General features: G+C 38.4%; 2 protein-coding genes across 5 annotated transcripts in view; one reads left to right on the top strand and one right to left on the bottom strand.

Annotated features, from left to right (window-relative positions):
* Nucleotides 1-16,567, top strand: part of LOC130838813 (zinc finger protein 568-like) — a 37,400-nt gene that overhangs the window by 15,118 nt on the left and 5,715 nt on the right. For 2 of the 3 annotated variants that reach the window (XM_057712444.1, XM_057712445.1), the window contains 2 exons: nucleotides 8,528-8,651; nucleotides 8,942-9,037. In XM_057712444.1, the coding sequence (XP_057568427.1) occupies nucleotides 8,528-8,651; nucleotides 8,942-9,037 (220 nt within the window). Of the gene's footprint in view, nucleotides 1-8,521; nucleotides 8,652-8,941; nucleotides 9,038-16,567 lie in introns of all 3 variants that reach the window. The other variant, XM_057712443.1, reaches the window with a different exon arrangement.
* Nucleotides 4,161-16,567, bottom strand: part of LOC130838808 (zinc finger protein 14 homolog) — a 71,833-nt gene continuing 59,426 nt past the window's right edge. The window contains exons 6-7 of one of the 2 annotated variants that reach the window (XM_057712419.1): nucleotides 9,088-9,155; nucleotides 4,161-5,014 (exon numbers count right to left, since the gene is read on the bottom strand). In XM_057712419.1, coding sequence (XP_057568402.1) covers nucleotides 5,000-5,014; nucleotides 9,088-9,155 — 83 coding nt within the window. In that variant the 3' untranslated portion in view covers nucleotides 4,161-4,999. Of the gene's footprint in view, nucleotides 5,015-8,586; nucleotides 8,973-9,087; nucleotides 9,156-16,567 lie in introns of those variants that run through there. The other variant, XM_057712418.1, reaches the window with a different exon arrangement.

Genomic DNA, 16,567 nt, shown 5'->3' with positions numbered 1-16,567 from the left:
TAGTTGTGGTGCACAGGCTCAGTAGTTGTGGCACAGGCTCTCTAGTTGTGGTGTGTGGGCTCTTTAGTTGGTGGTGCACGGGCTCCAAAGCGTGTGGGCTCTCTAGTTGTGGCATGAGGGCTTGGTTGCCCCACGGTATGTGGGATCTTAGTTCCCTGACCAAGAATTGAACCCTCGTCCCCTGCATGGGAAGGCAGATTCTTTACTATTGGACCACCAGGGAAGTCCCTACATTTTTAAATGGTTGGAAAAAAAAGAATATTGTATGACATATGAAGATTGTATCAATTTAAATTTCAGTGTCCATAAATAAGACTTTATTGGAACATAGGCACACACATTCATTCATGTAGTGTCTGTGGCTGCTTCCATGCCCCTGTGACAGAGAGTAGTTGCAAGAGATGGTATGACCCACAGAGTTTAAAATATTTACTTTCTGTCCCTTTGTAGAAAAAAGGGTAGCTGCGTAAAATATGTCATAATGTTTCCCTCTCTTCTTTTTTCTTTTTCCCTTGGTAGGATGGGGGAGGCTTCGCGTGCAGTGTTAATCATAATCTTCACTTCATGGCACATTGTTATGGGTCTGAGCAAGGTTGTTCTCTTATTCCGATGATTATTTACTTCTCTTCCATTCCATTTACCACCCCACCCCACCCCACCGGCAATTCTATTAATGTGCATCTTTTTATTAGTATGTATTCATGAAAAATGTTTGTGTCTTAGGAGCCAGTGCAGTCAGTTTTTCTGAATTTCCCAGTTATTTTGAGAGGTATGTTGTCTCCCACAATGATGGTTTATCTGTCATAATTCTGTTCCTTTTTGTTTTATTTGTGTGTATTATGTAAATTTATTATTTGTTAGGTGTGTACGCATTATCTACTGGCCTCTTACTTTCAGTCTTTCTGGATGTTTATGTTTTGGATATGTCTCTTGTAAATAGCATATAACTGGGCTTTAGTTTTTGACTAACTTTACCTTTTAATAAGAGCATTTAGTCTATACAGTGGTTGTAATTACTGACATAATTGAAAGTATCTGTTGACTTAGTTTGTGCTTTTTATTCTACTTTTTCTGTATTTTATTATCTTATTTCCTTTTCCCTTCTGTGAGTTTGAAAGTTATAAACTGTTTATTTATTGGTTACCTTAGACATTTTAGCATACTTTCTTACCAGTGTCTGAAACTAAAGAATATCTTTATGCTCTTGCTGAATAGTAAAAGGAATTAAGATATTCCAACTGATCAGACAACTTATATTGCAGTCAGGTATTTTTCTTTCAATATTTTTTTTAACCCATAAAACATTTTTATTATTTTATATATTGAATGTTAGGTTATTTACGTATTTGCTGTTGTAAAGAACAGCACCATTCATCATTCTTGTATCTCAAACCGTCTATCTGGGAACGCTTTCCCTTAGTTGGAAGTACATACATTAATGAATTTCTCTTCTTTTGGTTCTTTGAATGTTTTATTTGTCCTCTCAGAATTTTTATTCTGTCGTCTCTGATTTACATTGTTGCTGTTGATTAGACATCTGTCAATCAGACTGTTATTCTTTTGTAGACAATCTGTGTTTAATATCAAATTACTTTTAACTATTCTCTGTTTTTAATGCTCTTCAGTTTTTATATAATTGTCTGGAATTTCTTATTTGCTGTTTCAGACTCATTTGGCTTCTGAATAATGCTTTCTTTTGCCAGTTGTGAAAACTTCTTAGCCATTATGTCTTCAATTATTACCTTTTTCTTAGTCCTTTCTCCTTTTTTCTTCTAGAACTCTAGTTAGATATTTGTTAAACCTTCTTACTTTGTCTTCTTAACCTCTTATACTTTCCCACATTGTCTTTGATAGCATTCTGCATAATTTCTTTTTAAATCTTTTAATCCAGTAATTTTTCTCTTCAGAGATATTTATTCCAGCCATTGTATGATTTAATTTTAAGTATTGTGGTTTTTTATTCTAGAAGTTTAAAATTTTCTTCTTTTAAATCTATCTGTTATTTTTGTGGAGTTTTGTTTCTTAATACCTTACCCCCTTTTCAAAAAACAAATTCCTGTTTTACATTCTTTGGCATTATCTGTAATATGTAAATTTTTACAGATGTGATATTTTCTCTCCAACATTTTATTATGGAAATTTTCGAATATAATGAAAAGTTGAAACAATTGATTTTCCTGACTCTTGGATCATGGAATTATACCTCGTTGCATGTTTCATTTTCATTTAATTTTTTATTTAGGTGAAATTCATGTAACATACAATTAATCATTTTAAAGTGTACAGTTCAGTGGCATTTAGTGCATTCATAATGTTGTGCTGTTTTATTATTTTTGACTCTTTGGTCATTTTCCTTGGAATTCCACCCTTGGATTCTTGAGGTCTGGGTGAAAGTTATTCCTCTAAGACACATCTGGGCTTGCTTCTGCCAGGAGCACTGCCAAACTAGAACCACCTTAAAGTAGATTCATAGATGGTAGATTTTTTAGATTCACTTTAGTAAAAGGAATGTGAGCTGAGACCTGTATGAGGACTAATTTGTGGTTACAGTTCCTCAGGGGAGAATATTTTCCTTCCACCAACGGCCAGAGTTCAAATCGGGCAGTTTTCCTTGTAGCCCATGAGAATGGGAGTGCTGCTTCTTCTTTTCCCTTATTCCAAGGGCCTGGTCCTAGAGGTTCCAGGTCTTTGCAGTGTAGAACCAATTGGACTCTCATCTGGGCCAGCTCTAGGCTTGGTCTTCTTTTTCCCTACCCTTTAAGGTCATGAATATCAAAGCTCATGGTCATCTGGGCTCAGCAGAGGTTCTCTGCTAAAATAAGTGTCACTAGCTCAGCGCACTCCTCTTGGTTCCCATTTTAAAAGAGTTTTAGCCTCTCAAGATTATTTTCCTTCTTTGTCAGATCATCATTACATTCTGTTAAAATCTTTTTAATACTCAGTACATTGTTTTTCAGCTGGTGATTTTGTCATGGTAACCTTTCTCCAAAGAGCTTGATGTCCTGTGATTGTGTCTACTTTTCTGTTTTTCTTCCTGATTCTGAGCTTTTTAGGGGCAAGTGCTGGATCAGACTCATCACATCCCCAGTGCTAACACAGAGCCAGAGTCATGGGGGATTTTGTTTGAAATTTCTGGATAAAGAAATTTTGTTTACAGAATTGCTTTTTTCCTCCCTTTCCCTTCTATCTTTGATTTCCCCTTATAGAGTGTTGTGCTCTGCAATGACAAACAGAGCAGACCAAGTATTTTCTGCTTCCCTAAGTGCAGAGACCAGCTCAGGGTTCTTGCAAAGGATCAGGAAATCCCTAGCTGCATCTGTAGGAGTCAGAAGTGGAAGGCATTCAGCTGTAGAGTTGGAGAAATCTAGGTTTAAAGCCTGGCAATGCCATTGCTTACTGCAGATTTGAGTAAATGACTTCACTTCTCTAACCTAAAGTTTCCTTTAAGATTCACGGGCCTCTCCTGAGGATTAATACATATGAGGCACCAGGAACTTAAAAGTGCTTAATGCAGTGAGCACTGCCTATCAGCAGTAAGGCTGAGGGTTGGACAAGAAGGAATAATGTCAGGCAGGAAAGCCATGGGTGATCTTGATTGGGAACCAGAATATACTGGCCACGAGAATTCTGAGAATTACAGTTTCATGTAAAGCTATTGCAAACTGCATCCAAGTGGTTGAGCTTGGCTGAGTCTGCTCAGGACCTGCTGATCTTGGTGGTTGTCTGGCTCCTTATTGGTGATTTTGAGCAGGGTCTTTGTGGAAAGAAGTTTCAGTTTGGGTTCTAAGGGCTCTAGTTCTGGGATATGGCAACAAAGCCAAGGAGGTACCTGAGTCTTAGGCCTGGAGGAGGCTGGAGACCTCTGTTCCAGAAACCATCCAGGGCTGGCCTGCCTAAGTATCCTGTGCTCCTGGGCCTGAGGGTGCCATCATTTCTTTGAGATGTTTCCATGACTGAGGAGCTCAGTAGAATAAGGGTAGGTCAGAGCAGGCCCTTCTGGGCTTAGATGAGCTCCTGATGAAAGTTATTTCTTCTGAATACATTATGGACAGTTGGAGTCTCTGGGGTTCAGGGAAAGCAAAGATTTCTCATTCTCCTTCAGATCAAGAAAGAGAAAGAGATTGTGTGTGTGGGGGTGTGTGTGGGTGGGTGTGTGTGTGTGTGTGGGGGGGGGGGTGTGTGTGTGTGTGTGTACATACTGGGTTGCCAAAAGCAGGAAGATAAGAACAGAGCAGGAGAGGAAAATTCATTTTCAGCCCTTTGGGGCCTCTGAGATCAGTCTGGTGACACAGGGTTGGTCTTGCTTCTTTTTCCTTTGCCTTTTCAAGCTTGCATTTCTCTTAGATGAACCCAGGATATAAATGATCTGGTTTTGCAACCCTAAAATCCATTGCTTATATGAATTGATGTTTCTTTTCTCCTTCATTGAAAGCATTTTTTTTTACTTTGGAAGATTTGAACAGTGGATTTCTTTTTCCTGAAACTGCCTGCTTCCCTGAGCTTTTCCAAGGAACTTGTTCCCCAGTTCTTCCCATTCCAATGAGTGATGCTACCAAAGGCTGCTGTCCCCTAAGTGTCTCTCTGTTCACCAACAAATATTTAGCTATTTATTCAGAAAACCCCTTAGCATTCCATGAGTGCTTATCCTTCCTCCAGGAGTACTGATGGAATGGGAAGACCAACCCTTGCTGAAAATTTTGTACTTCCCTTGTTAGAACTGTGCTTTGATGAAGTAGAGGTGAGTTGTTAAGTGAGAGTCCATGTTGCAAACTTGGGTTTTCCAATTAGACAAGAAGGCAATTGATATAGATTTGTTGCATTCTCAGTATTTGCTCATATCTTTAGCTCTGAGATTTTTTTGACTGGGAATATGATAGGAGATATGATAGAGTCAGTGTATGAAGTCATGTAATATTCCAAGGAGTCTGTGGGTCCATTTTGAACTTGTGTGGTGTATACTCATCTGGGTCACATCAATGTGAGTCTGGATCTTACTCCATCAGTCCTGGTAGTTCTGGAACAAGGAGAGTATAGTTAGGGACAATTTATTGTAACAGGAACAATTTAACCAGACATATAAATTATTGAGCAGTAACAACTCTTGTAACTGCAAGAAAACTTTAGAGAACTTGTCTAAGCTAGTGCTGCAAAATAAGAATATATAAGATGGGGTTCATACAGCCAGTAAGAATGATGTCTATTTGTGGTGACATGGAAAACACCTAGGATTAAATATTCTTATATATTTGAGCCTGAGTTTTTAAGAAATTAAATCATGTAAGTTATATTCAAGTCCTGTTTTCTTTTTTTTCTAATTAGTTAATTAACTAATTAATTTATTGGCTGCATTGGGTCTTCGTTGCTAAGTGCGGGCTTTCTCTAGTTGCCGTGAGCAGAGGCTACTCTTCATTGTGGTGCATGGGCTTCTCATTGAGGTGGCTTCTCTTGTTGAGAAACATGGGCTCTAGGTGCTCAGGCTTCAGTAGTTGTGGCACATGGGCTCAGTAGTTGTGGCTCGTAGGCTCTAGAGCACAAGCTCAATAGTTGTGGAGCATGGGCTTAGTTGCTCCGCGGCATGTGGGATCCTCCCGGACCAGAGCTCAAACCCATGTCCCCTGCATTGGCAGGCAGATCCTTTTTTTTTCTTTTTTTAATCTTTATTGGAGTATAACTGCTTTACAGTATTGTCAGTTTCTGCTGTACAACAAAGTGAAAGAGCCACATGTATACATATATCCCCATATCCCCTCCCTCTTGAGCCTCTTTCCCAACTTCCCTATCCCACCCCTTTAAGTCTTCACAAAGCATCAAGCTGGTCTCCCTGTGCTCTGTAGCAGCTTCCCACTAGCCATCTATTTTACATTTGGTAGTGTGTATATGTCGATGCTACTCTTTCACTACATTCCAGCTTCCCCTCCCCGCGGTGTCCTCAAGTCTGTTCTCTACGTCTGCATCTCTGTTCCTACCCTGCCACTAGGTACATCAGTACCATTTTTCTAGATTCCATAAATATGTGTTAGCATATGGTATTTGTTTTTCTCTTTCTGGCTTATTTCACTCTGTATGACAGACTCTAGGTCCATCCACCTCACTAGGAATAGCTCAATTTCATCCCTTTTTATGGCTGAGTAGTATTTTATTGTATATATGTGGCACATCTTCTTTATCCATTCATCTGTCGATGGACATTTAGGTTGCTTCCGTGTCCTGGCTATTGTAAATAATGCTGCAGTGAACATTGTGGTACATGTACAGATTGATTGTGGTACAGATTCTTAACCACTGCACCACCAGGGAAGTCCCAAATCCTATTTTTAGAGAGAGAGATTTTTAAAGATATCTTTGAATTCTTCAGACTTTTTTTTTTGGCCACTCCTCGTGGCTTGTGGGATCTTAGTTCCCCAACCAGGGATTGAACTCCAGCCCTCAGCAGTGAAAGCATGAAGTCCTAACTGCTGGACTGCCAGGGACTTCCCAAATTCTTCAGACATTTATTTATGTATTTATTTGTTTGTTTCCTTTAAAAAGGTTTATTGAGATATAATTGACATACAGTAAACTGCATATATTTAAAGTGTACAATTTGATTTTTTTCTTATTGGTCATCTATTTTATACATATGAGTATATATATGTCATTCCCAATCTCCCAATTCATCCCACCCCAACCCCCCTACCCCCACTTTCCCCCCTTGGTGTCCATGTTTGTTCTCTACGTCTGTGTCTATTTCTGCCTTGAAAACTGGTCAATCTGTACCATTTTTCTAGCTTCCACATATATGCATTAATATATGGTATTTCAGACTTTTAAACAAATTTTTAAATGAGAGAATGGGGACTTCCCTGGTAGTCCAGTGGTTAAGACTCTGCGCTTCCAATGCCGGGGGCCCAGGTTTAATCCCTGGTCAGGGAACTAGATCCTGCATGCCACAACTAAGAGCCCGTATTTCAAAACTAAGACCTGGTACAGCCAGGTAGGTAGGTAGGTAGGTAGACAGATAGATAGATTTTTTTTTTTTAATGAGAGAATAGGAGATGGTCACAGTGTTGTATGCTGAACGTGGCATATGCTGTGTACAGCATGTACAGTTTCATTCAATTGGGAAACACCAATTATCTGGACTTTGTTTATTCCCAGGCCTGGGTGGATAATGGAAGAAGATAATGCCAAGACATTATATCTGTAGTAGCAGGTATGTTTAGGAATGATATGTACAACACAGGGAATATAACCAATATTTTATAATAACTATAAATGGAATATAACTTTTAAAAATTGTGAATCATTGTTGTACACCTGAAACATATAAATTGTACGTCAACTATACCTCAATTTTTAAAAAATGGTGTGTGCACTAAGAACATGTGCTGTGATCATCCTTATTTCTACGTTGACGTATCCATGTTTGATTGTTTTTTTCCTAATTGAAGTATAATAAATTTACAGTGTTGTGTTAGTTTCAGGTGTACAGCAAAGTGATTCAGTTATACATATATATTTTTTTCAGATTCTTTTCCTTTATTGGTTATTACAAAATATTGAGTATAGTTCCCTGTGCTGTACAGTTCTGTACAGGTCCTTATTGGTTTTCTATTTTATACATAGTAATGTATATATGCTAATCCAAAACTACTATTTTAACCGCCCCCCCCCCCCCCACCTTTTCCCTTTGGTAACCATAAGTTTGTTTTCTATATCTGTGGGTCTATTTCTTTTTTGACTATAAGTTCATTTGTACCATTTTTTCTTATATTTCACGTTTAAGTGATATATGATACTTGTCTTTCTCTGTCTGACTTCACTTAGGATGATAATCTCTAAGTCCATCCATGTTGCTGCAAATGGCATTATTTCATTCTTTTTTATGGCTGAGTAATATTCCATTGTATAAATATACCACATTTTCTTTATCCATTCCTCTGTTGATGGACATTTAGGTTGCTTCCATGTCTTGGCTATTGTAACTAGTGCTGCAGTGAACATTGGGGTGCCTGTATCTTTTCGAATTATGGTTTACTCTGGATATATGCCTAGGAATGGGATTGCTGGGTCATATGGTAGCTCTGTTTTTAGTTTTTTAAGGAACTTCCATACTCTTCTCCATAGTGGCTGTATCAATTTACATTCTCACCAACAATGTAGGAGAGTCCCTTTTTCTCCATACCCTCTCCAGCATTTAATATTTGTAGACTTTTTAATGATAGCCATTCTGACCAGTGTGAGGTGATACCTCATTGTAGCTTTGATTTGCATTTCTCTAATAATTAGTGATGTTGAGTATTTTTTCCTGTGCCTTTTGGCCATCTGTATGTCTTCTTTGGGGAAATGTATATTTAGGTCTTCTGCCCATTTTTTGATTGGGTTGTTTATTTTTCATATTGAGCTATTGACCTCTCCATGTTGAAAGGTCCAGCACATCCTGTTTTCCCAATAGTGTTCCCCTACTGGATTGTTTTCTCAAAATTTTTTTATCTTATTGTAAAGATTTTGCCTGTTAATTTCTTTGTATTTTTATCTGTGGTGTCAGGACTTTAAGTTCAAAGATCTGGCCATTTACTTCTCTCAAAAGGAGTGGGAGTGCTTGCACTCTGCTCAGAAGGATCTGTACCGAGATGTAATGTTGGAGAATTATAACAACCTGATCTCACTGGGTAAGTTTATCTGCCCTTCAAAATTCAGAATTGGCCTTCTGGAATTTTTATGTTTATTGTTATAAATTTCTTGTGTTTCCCAAGTGCTTGGCTGAATTAATGATTTTTGCTTACCAAAGAATGCTTTGGTTCCTTGTGAAGTTAGAAGTTGGCTACTCCATCAGACTTATCTTCTTCATCCTTTCCTCTGACACTTAATTTACTTATTCCTCTTTCTTGATAATCATGGACTGATTTTAATTCTGGGACACCCACAACATAACTTGTTCCTTTTTTTCCTTCTTGAGCAGGATTTTCCAGTTTTAAGCCAGACGTGATCTCCTTATTGGAGCAGGGGAAGGAACCTTGGATAGTTAACAGCAAGGAGACAAAAGAATGGTGCCCAGGTGAGTAATGGTTACTCATATGGGGAAGGCCATGGCAGGTAGTTACCCACCTGGTCTGTGAGAAGGCAGGCAGCACTTCTGAGATGTTGATAGGAAAGCTCTCTGAAAAGCCTGAGATCTGGAGAAGAAAGTAAGGATGTTTCAGCATGAGCCCCCAAATTTTCATTCCACTTACCACTTTCTTGCTACCCTTCCTCATATTTGCTGTGATTTCAGGAAGGAAGTGCCTTCCTCCTTCCCATGAGATAACCATTTTCCCTGCACTTTGGGTCCAGTTTTGTCCTGACTTTTTAAAACAGCTCTATTGAAATATAACTGGCATATCATAAAATTCATTCATTTAAAGTATATAATTCTTGGGACTTGCCTGGTGGTGTGGTGGTTGGTTGGGAACCCGCCTGCCAGTGCAGGGGACACGGGTTTGATTCCCTGGTCTGGGAAGATGCCACAAAAACTGAGCCTATGCTCTAGATCCCGTGAGCCACAAAAAAGAAAAAATAAAGTATATAGTTCTTGGTTTTTAGTATATTCAGACTTTTGTAACCATGACAACAGTCTAATTTTAAAACATTTTCCTCACCCCAAAATGAAATCCCTTACCCATTAGCAGTCACTCTCCACACCCAGCCCTAGGCAACCACTAATCTACTTTCTGTCTATAGAGTTGGCTATTCTAGACATTTCATATTAATGAAATCACACAATACATAATTTTTTGTGACTGGCTTCTTTCTTAGTGGATTTAGTTTTATTTGTTGAGGATTTTTGTGTCTATATTAAATAAGGGATATTGATGTATAGTTTTCTTGTGATGCCTTTTTCTGGTTTTGTTATCAGGGTAGTAGTAGCCTCAGAATTAATTGGGAAGTAATCCCTCCTCTTCTGTTTTTTGGAAGTTTTTGTGAAGGATTTGTATTGTTTTCCTTAAGTATTTAGTAGAATTCAGCAGTGAAGCCATGTGGTCCTGGATTTTTCTTTGCGGGAAGATTTTTGTTGTTTTTTTTTTAATAAATTTATTTTATTTATTGGCTGCGTTGGGTCTTCGTTGCTACACACGGGCTTTCTCTAGTTGATGCGAGCAGGGGCTACTCTTCATTGTGGTGCACGGGCTCCTCACTGTAGTGGCTTCTCTTGTTGTGGAGCACAGGCTCTAGGTGTGTGGGCTTCAATAGTTGCGGCACATGGGCTCAGTAATTGTGGTTCACGGGTTTAGTTGCTCCACGGCATGTGGAATCTTCCCAGAACAGGGCTCAAACCTGTGTCCCCTGTATTGACAGGTAGATTCTTAACCACTGCGCCACCTAGGAAGTCCTGTGGGAAAGTTTTTAAATTACTGTTTAATCTCTTTGTTATAAGTCTATTCAGGTGTTCTCTTTCCTCTTGAGCCAGTTTTGGTAGTTGTCTAGGAATTTGTCCATTTCATCTAAGTTGTCTAATTTGTTGCATATAGCTGTTCATAGTATTCCCTTATAATCCTTTTTATTTCTGTCACGTTGGTAGTAATATCCCCTCTTTCATTCCTGGTATTAGTGTGAGTGTTCTCTCTTTTTCCCTTAGTCATTCTAGCTAAAGGTTGTCTGTTCTGTTGATCTTTTCAAAGAACCAACTTATGTTGATTTTCTCTATTTTTAAAAAATATTTTGTCTATCTTCCCTCTTTATTATTTCCTTCCTTCTGATATCTTTCAGTTTAGTTTGCTTTTCTTTAGTTCCTTAAGGTGTATAAGTTAGATTATGGATTTGAGATCTTTCTTGGTTTTAATATAGGCATTTTAAGCTGTACATTTCCCTTTAAGACCTGCTTTAAATTTAACTATATCCCAGGAGTTATGGTATGTTGAATTTTCGTTTCATTCAAGCTCAAAAGTATTTTGTAATTTCTTTTTTGACTCACTCGTTATTTAAGCTGTGTTTTTCTGTTTCCTTGTTGATATTCTGGCAAGTTGACCTATGTATTATTGAAAGTAGAGCATCAGGACTTCCCTGGCGATCCACTGGTCAAGACTGCAGGGGTCATGGGTTCAATCCGTGGTCAGGGAAGTAATATCCCACATGCCATGCAGCATGGCCAAAAATATATGTGTGTGTGTGTGTGTGTAGTAGAGCATCAGAGTCTTCAGTCTGTTGAATTATCTGTTTTTCCCTTTAATTCTGTCAGTTTTTGCTTCCATGTATGAGGCTGAGTCAAAAATTATCTGCACTCTGGTTATATTAAAACTTCTATAAATTCTACAGCCAGAGGGTGGATAATTTTTGACTCACCCTCGTATTTTGGGGCTCTGTTATTAGGCACATATATACTTACAACTGTTCTATAATTTCCTGATGGATTGACCTTATCATTATATAATAATTATAAAATTGTAAATTATAAAATGTCCTTTGTGTCTAGTTATAAGTTTTGTCTTAAAGTCTGTTTTGTCTGATAATAGTATAGTTATTGAAGCTTGCTTTTTTTTACTGAAGTATAGTTGATTTACAATGTTGTGTTAATTTCTACTGTACAGCAAGTGATTCGGTTATACATATATGTACATACTATTTTTCATATTCTTTTCCATTATGGTTTATCCCAGGATATTGAATATAGTTCCCTGTGCTATACAGTGGGACCTTGGACCTTATTCAGTCTCTATATAATAGTTTGCCTCTGTTAATCCTGAACTCCCAATCCATCCCTCCCCCACCTCCCCTTTGTCAACCATAAGTCTGTTCTCTATGTCCATGAGTCTGTTTCTGTTTCAAAGATAGATTCGTGTCATATCTTAGATTCCACATATAAGCAATATATGGCATTTGTCTTTCTCTGACTTCATTTAGTATGATAATCTCTAGGTCCATCCATGTTGCAACAACATGGATAGGCATTATTTCCTTCTTCTTTATGGCTGAGTAGTACTTCATTGTACATATGTACCACATCTTCTTTGCTCATTCCTCTGTTGATGGACATTTAGGTTGTTTCCATGTCTTGACTATTGTAAATAATGCTGCATTGAACATTGGGGTGCATGCATCTTTTTGAATTATAGTTTTCAAGGGGTATATGCCCAGGAATGGGATTGTTAGATCACATGGCAACTCTATTTTTAGCTTTTTGAGGAACTTTCATACTGTTTTCCGCAGTGGCTGTGCCAATTTACATTCACACCAGCAATATAGGAGGGTTCCCTTTTCTCCACATCCTCTCCAGCATTTGTTACTTGTAGACTTTTTGATGATAGCCATTCTGACTGGTGTGAGATAGTACCTCATTGTAGTTTTGATTTGTATTTCTTTAATAATTAGTGATGTTGAGCATCTTTTCATGTGCCTGTTGGCCATCTGTATGTCTGCTGAGGTCTTTATTCCATTTTTTTTGTCTTATTATACATCTTTATTGGATATATCCCCTGCCTCTTGAGCCTTCCTCCCACCCTCCCTATCTCACACCTCTAGGTCATCACAAAGCACTGAGCTGATCTCCCTGAGCTATGCAGCAGCTTCCCACTAGCTATCTATCTTACATTTGGCACTATATATATGTCAGTGCTACTCTTTCACTATGTCCCAGCCTCCCCTCCCCACCCTGTGTCCTCAAGTTCGTTCTTTACATCTGCGTCTTTATTCCTACCCTGCCACTAGGTTCATCAGTATCTTTCTTCTAGATTCCATATATGTGTTAGCATACACTATATTTCTCTTTCTGACTTATTTCACTCTGTATGACAGACTCTAAGTCCAACCACCTCACTACAAATAACTCAGTGTCATTCCTTTTTATGGCTGAGTAATATTCCATTGTATATATGTGCCACATCTTTATCCATTCATCTGTCAATGGACATTTAGGTTGCTTTCATGTCCTGGCTATTGTAAATAGTGCTGCAATGAAGATTGTGGTACATGTATCTTTTTGAATTATGGTTTTCTCAGGATATATGCCCAGTAGTGGGATTGCTGGTCATATGATAGTTCTATTTTTAGTTTTCTAAGGAATCTCCATACTGTTCTCCATAGTGGCTATGTCAATTTACATTCCCACCAACAGTGCAGGAGGGTTCCCTTTTCTCCACACCCTCTCCAGCATTTATTGTTTCTAGATTTTTTGATGATGGCCATTCTGACCAGTGTGAGGTAATACCTCATTGTGGCTTTGATTTGCATTTCTCTAATGATTAGTGATGTTGAGCATCTTTTTGTGTGTTTGTTGGCCATCTTTCTTCTCTGGAGAAATGTCTATTTAGATCTGTTTATTTTTGGATTGGGTTGTTTGTTATTTTGATACTGAGCTGCATGAGCTATTTATGTATTTTGGGGATTAATCCTTTGTCAGTTGCTCCATTTGCAAGTATTTTCTCCCATTCTGAGGGCTGTCTTTTCATCTTGTTTATAGTTTCCTTTGCTTTGCAAAAGCTTTTAAGTTTCATTAGGTCTCATTTATTTATTTTTGTTTTTATTTCCATTACTCTAGGAGTTGGGTCGAAAAGGATCTTGCTGTGATTTATGTCATAGAGTTCTGCCTATATTTCCTCTAAGAGTTTTATAGTGTCTGGCCTTACATTTAGGTCTTTAATCCATTTTGAGTTTATTTTTGTGCATGGTGTTAGGAAGTATCCCAAGTTCATTTTTTTACATGTAGCTGTCCAGTTTTCCCAGCACCACTTATCAAAGAGGCTGTCTTGTCTCCATTGTATATGCTTGCCTCTTTTGTCAAAGATAAGGTGACCATATGTGCATGGGTTTATCTCTGGGCTTTCTATCCTGTTCTATTGATCTGTATATCTGTTTTTGTGCCAGTAGCATACTGTCTTGATTACTTTAGCTTTGTAGTATAGTCTGAAGTCAAGCAGCCTGATTCTTCCAGCTCCATTTTTCTTTCTCAAGATTGCTTTGGCTATTTGGTGTCTTTTGTGTTTCCATACAGATTGTGAAATTTTTTATTCTAGTTCTGTGAAATATGCCATTGGTAATTTGATAGGGATTACATTGAATCTGTAGATTGCTTCTGGTAGTATAGTCATTTTCACAATGTCAATTCTTCCAATCCCAGAACATGGTATGTCTCTCCATCTGTTTGTATCTTTGATTTCTTTCATCAGTGTCTTATAGTTTTCTGCATATAGGTCTTTTGCCTCCTTAGGTAGGTTTATTCCTAGGTATTTTATTCTTTTTGTTGCAGTGGTAAATGGGAGTGTTTTCTTAATTTCTCTTTCTGATTTTTCATTGTTAGTATATAGGAATGCAAGAGATTTCTGTGTATTTTTTTTTTATAAATTTATTTATTTTATTTATTTATTGGCTGCGTTGGGTCTTCGTTGCTACACATGGGCTTTCTCTAGTTGCTGCGAGCAGGGGCTACTCTTAATTGTGGTGCATGGGCTCCCCATTGTAGTGGCCTCTCCTGTTGTGGAGCATGGGCCCTAGGTGCGTGGGCTTCAGTAGTTGCAGCACATGGGCTCAAGAGCTGTGGCTCATGGACTCTAGAGCACAGGCTTAGTAGTTGTGGCGCACGGGCTTAGTTGCTCCATGGCATGTGGAATCTTCCCAGAGCAGGGCTCGAACCCGTGTCCCCTGCATTGGCAGGCAGACTCCCCTACCACTGTGCCACCTAAGAAGTCCTGTGCATTAATTTTGTATCCTGCTACTTCACCAGATTCATTGGTTAGCTCTAGTAGTTTTCTGGTGGCATTTTTAGGATTTTCTATGTATAGTGTCATGTCATCTGCAAACTGGCAGTTTTACTTCTTTTCCAATTTGGATTCCTTTTCTTTTTCTTCCGATTGCTGTGGCTAAAACTTCCAAAACTATGTTGAATAATAGTGGTGAATGTGGGCACCCTTGTCTTGTTCCTGGTCTTAGAGGAAATGCTTTCAGTTTTTCACCATTGAGAATGATGTTGTTCAGCCCATTTTTTTATTGGGTTGTTATTGAGTAGGATTACATAAGATTTTTATTGGTGTGTATAAAACTCAATTTTCTAGGACACTTGTGTAGGCACATGTACAGATTTACTCTGATGGCACTGGCTTGCTTATGCATTAACTGCCATATGCAAGGGAAGTGATGTAGGGAGAGCATATTGAAGCTGGGAGGGATCAGAGGCAGGAAGACACCTCTGTCACCTGTTAAATAATTAAAGCATGGAGTGGTAACTGAATCTCAGGTCACTCTCCTAATCTCATTATCTTTAGCATATTTCTCTTTATTTCTGTCTGAAATCCATAATCTAGTGATTAGTTTATTTAACATTAATTGAACTGTGTGCTGGGGTTTGATTATATCACAGAGTAAAATAAGTATTATGTTAGTTCTAGGCCACTTTGGGAGAAATTATACCAGTAGATAACCTGATGAACAAATATGTAATTCCAGAGTTGAGAAAAAGATTATGAGGGCAAAGAACAGGATATATGACAGAAAATTAAGATACTTAGAGTGAGAGAAGCTGGCCATGCTAAAATCCTGGAACAGAGAGTTAAACATTTCCTGAAAGGGTCTAAGATGAGAAAGTAATTGGCATGATAATGGGAGTCAATTGGAGACCAGTATAGTGAGCTCATGGTGAGTGAAGGTGAGAGCACCTCAAAATAAAGATGAATAGGAAAGCAGCGGCCAGATACTGCAGAGTTTTGCAGGCCTGGTGAAGAATTTTGTATTTTATTGCAAGTGCAGGGGAAAGGCATTGTATTTAAACAGTGAGTCCTGCACCTTGAGTTGTCTTAGAATCAGTGAGGGAGATTAATAAGAATACCAATGGCCCTTCATTCACCAGACAGTTGAGTATTTACTCTGTGCAGGTACAGTGAAGGGTGGGCAGACAATATAGAAGTAAACAAGTTAAAATATCATCTGAGTTTAGGGGTGAAGTATGCTGATGTTTGCAAGATGGATTGATAGATGGAGGGGTAGATGTGTGACAAGGCAAGTAGAGCCAAATGTTTATTGTTGAATCTAGCTCGTGGGAATATGGGGGTTCACTGTCCAGTTCTTTTCATTTTTATGTATGTTTGAAAGTTTTCATAATAATGTTGGAGAAATAGATAAAATGACCTGCAGTGCAAAAAAATAGTGAAGAGGGTCCTGTTTCATAAAGTGTAGTCTCTTGGGGAATTCCCAGGTTTCCCAGTGGTTAAGACTCATGCTTTCACTGCTAGGGTTCAATCCCTGGTTGGAAAACTGAGATTCCACAAGCTGCAGGGCGTGGCCAAAAAAAAAAAAAAGATAATGGTCTCTTAAGTTGACATTTGCATAGAGGTCAGAACGAAGTAATTGAACAAGCCATATTGATATCTTAGGGAAGATATTTGCAGGCAGAGATTTTGAAGGAGAGGTGTGCTTGACAAGTTTGAACATATTTAGTTGGTTAGGGAGCTGGAACACTGCCTGCCTCCTTAGCTAAAGTGAGGGGATAGGCAGTGAGATCAGAAAGAGGTAGTGCAGGAGAAGTTCAGGGATGGCCCTGTAGATCATAGGAGGATTTTAACTTTTACTCTGCATGAGAGGGAAATCCAGTGGAGAATTTTGAGAACAATGGCATGATCTAGCTTAT

Source organism: Hippopotamus amphibius, chromosome 16 (assembly GCF_030028045.1).
Source record: "Hippopotamus amphibius kiboko isolate mHipAmp2 chromosome 16, mHipAmp2.hap2, whole genome shotgun sequence".
Lineage (NCBI taxonomy): Eukaryota > Metazoa > Chordata > Mammalia > Artiodactyla > Hippopotamidae > Hippopotamus > Hippopotamus amphibius.
This window is presented reverse-complemented; position numbering and strand designations above follow the sequence as displayed.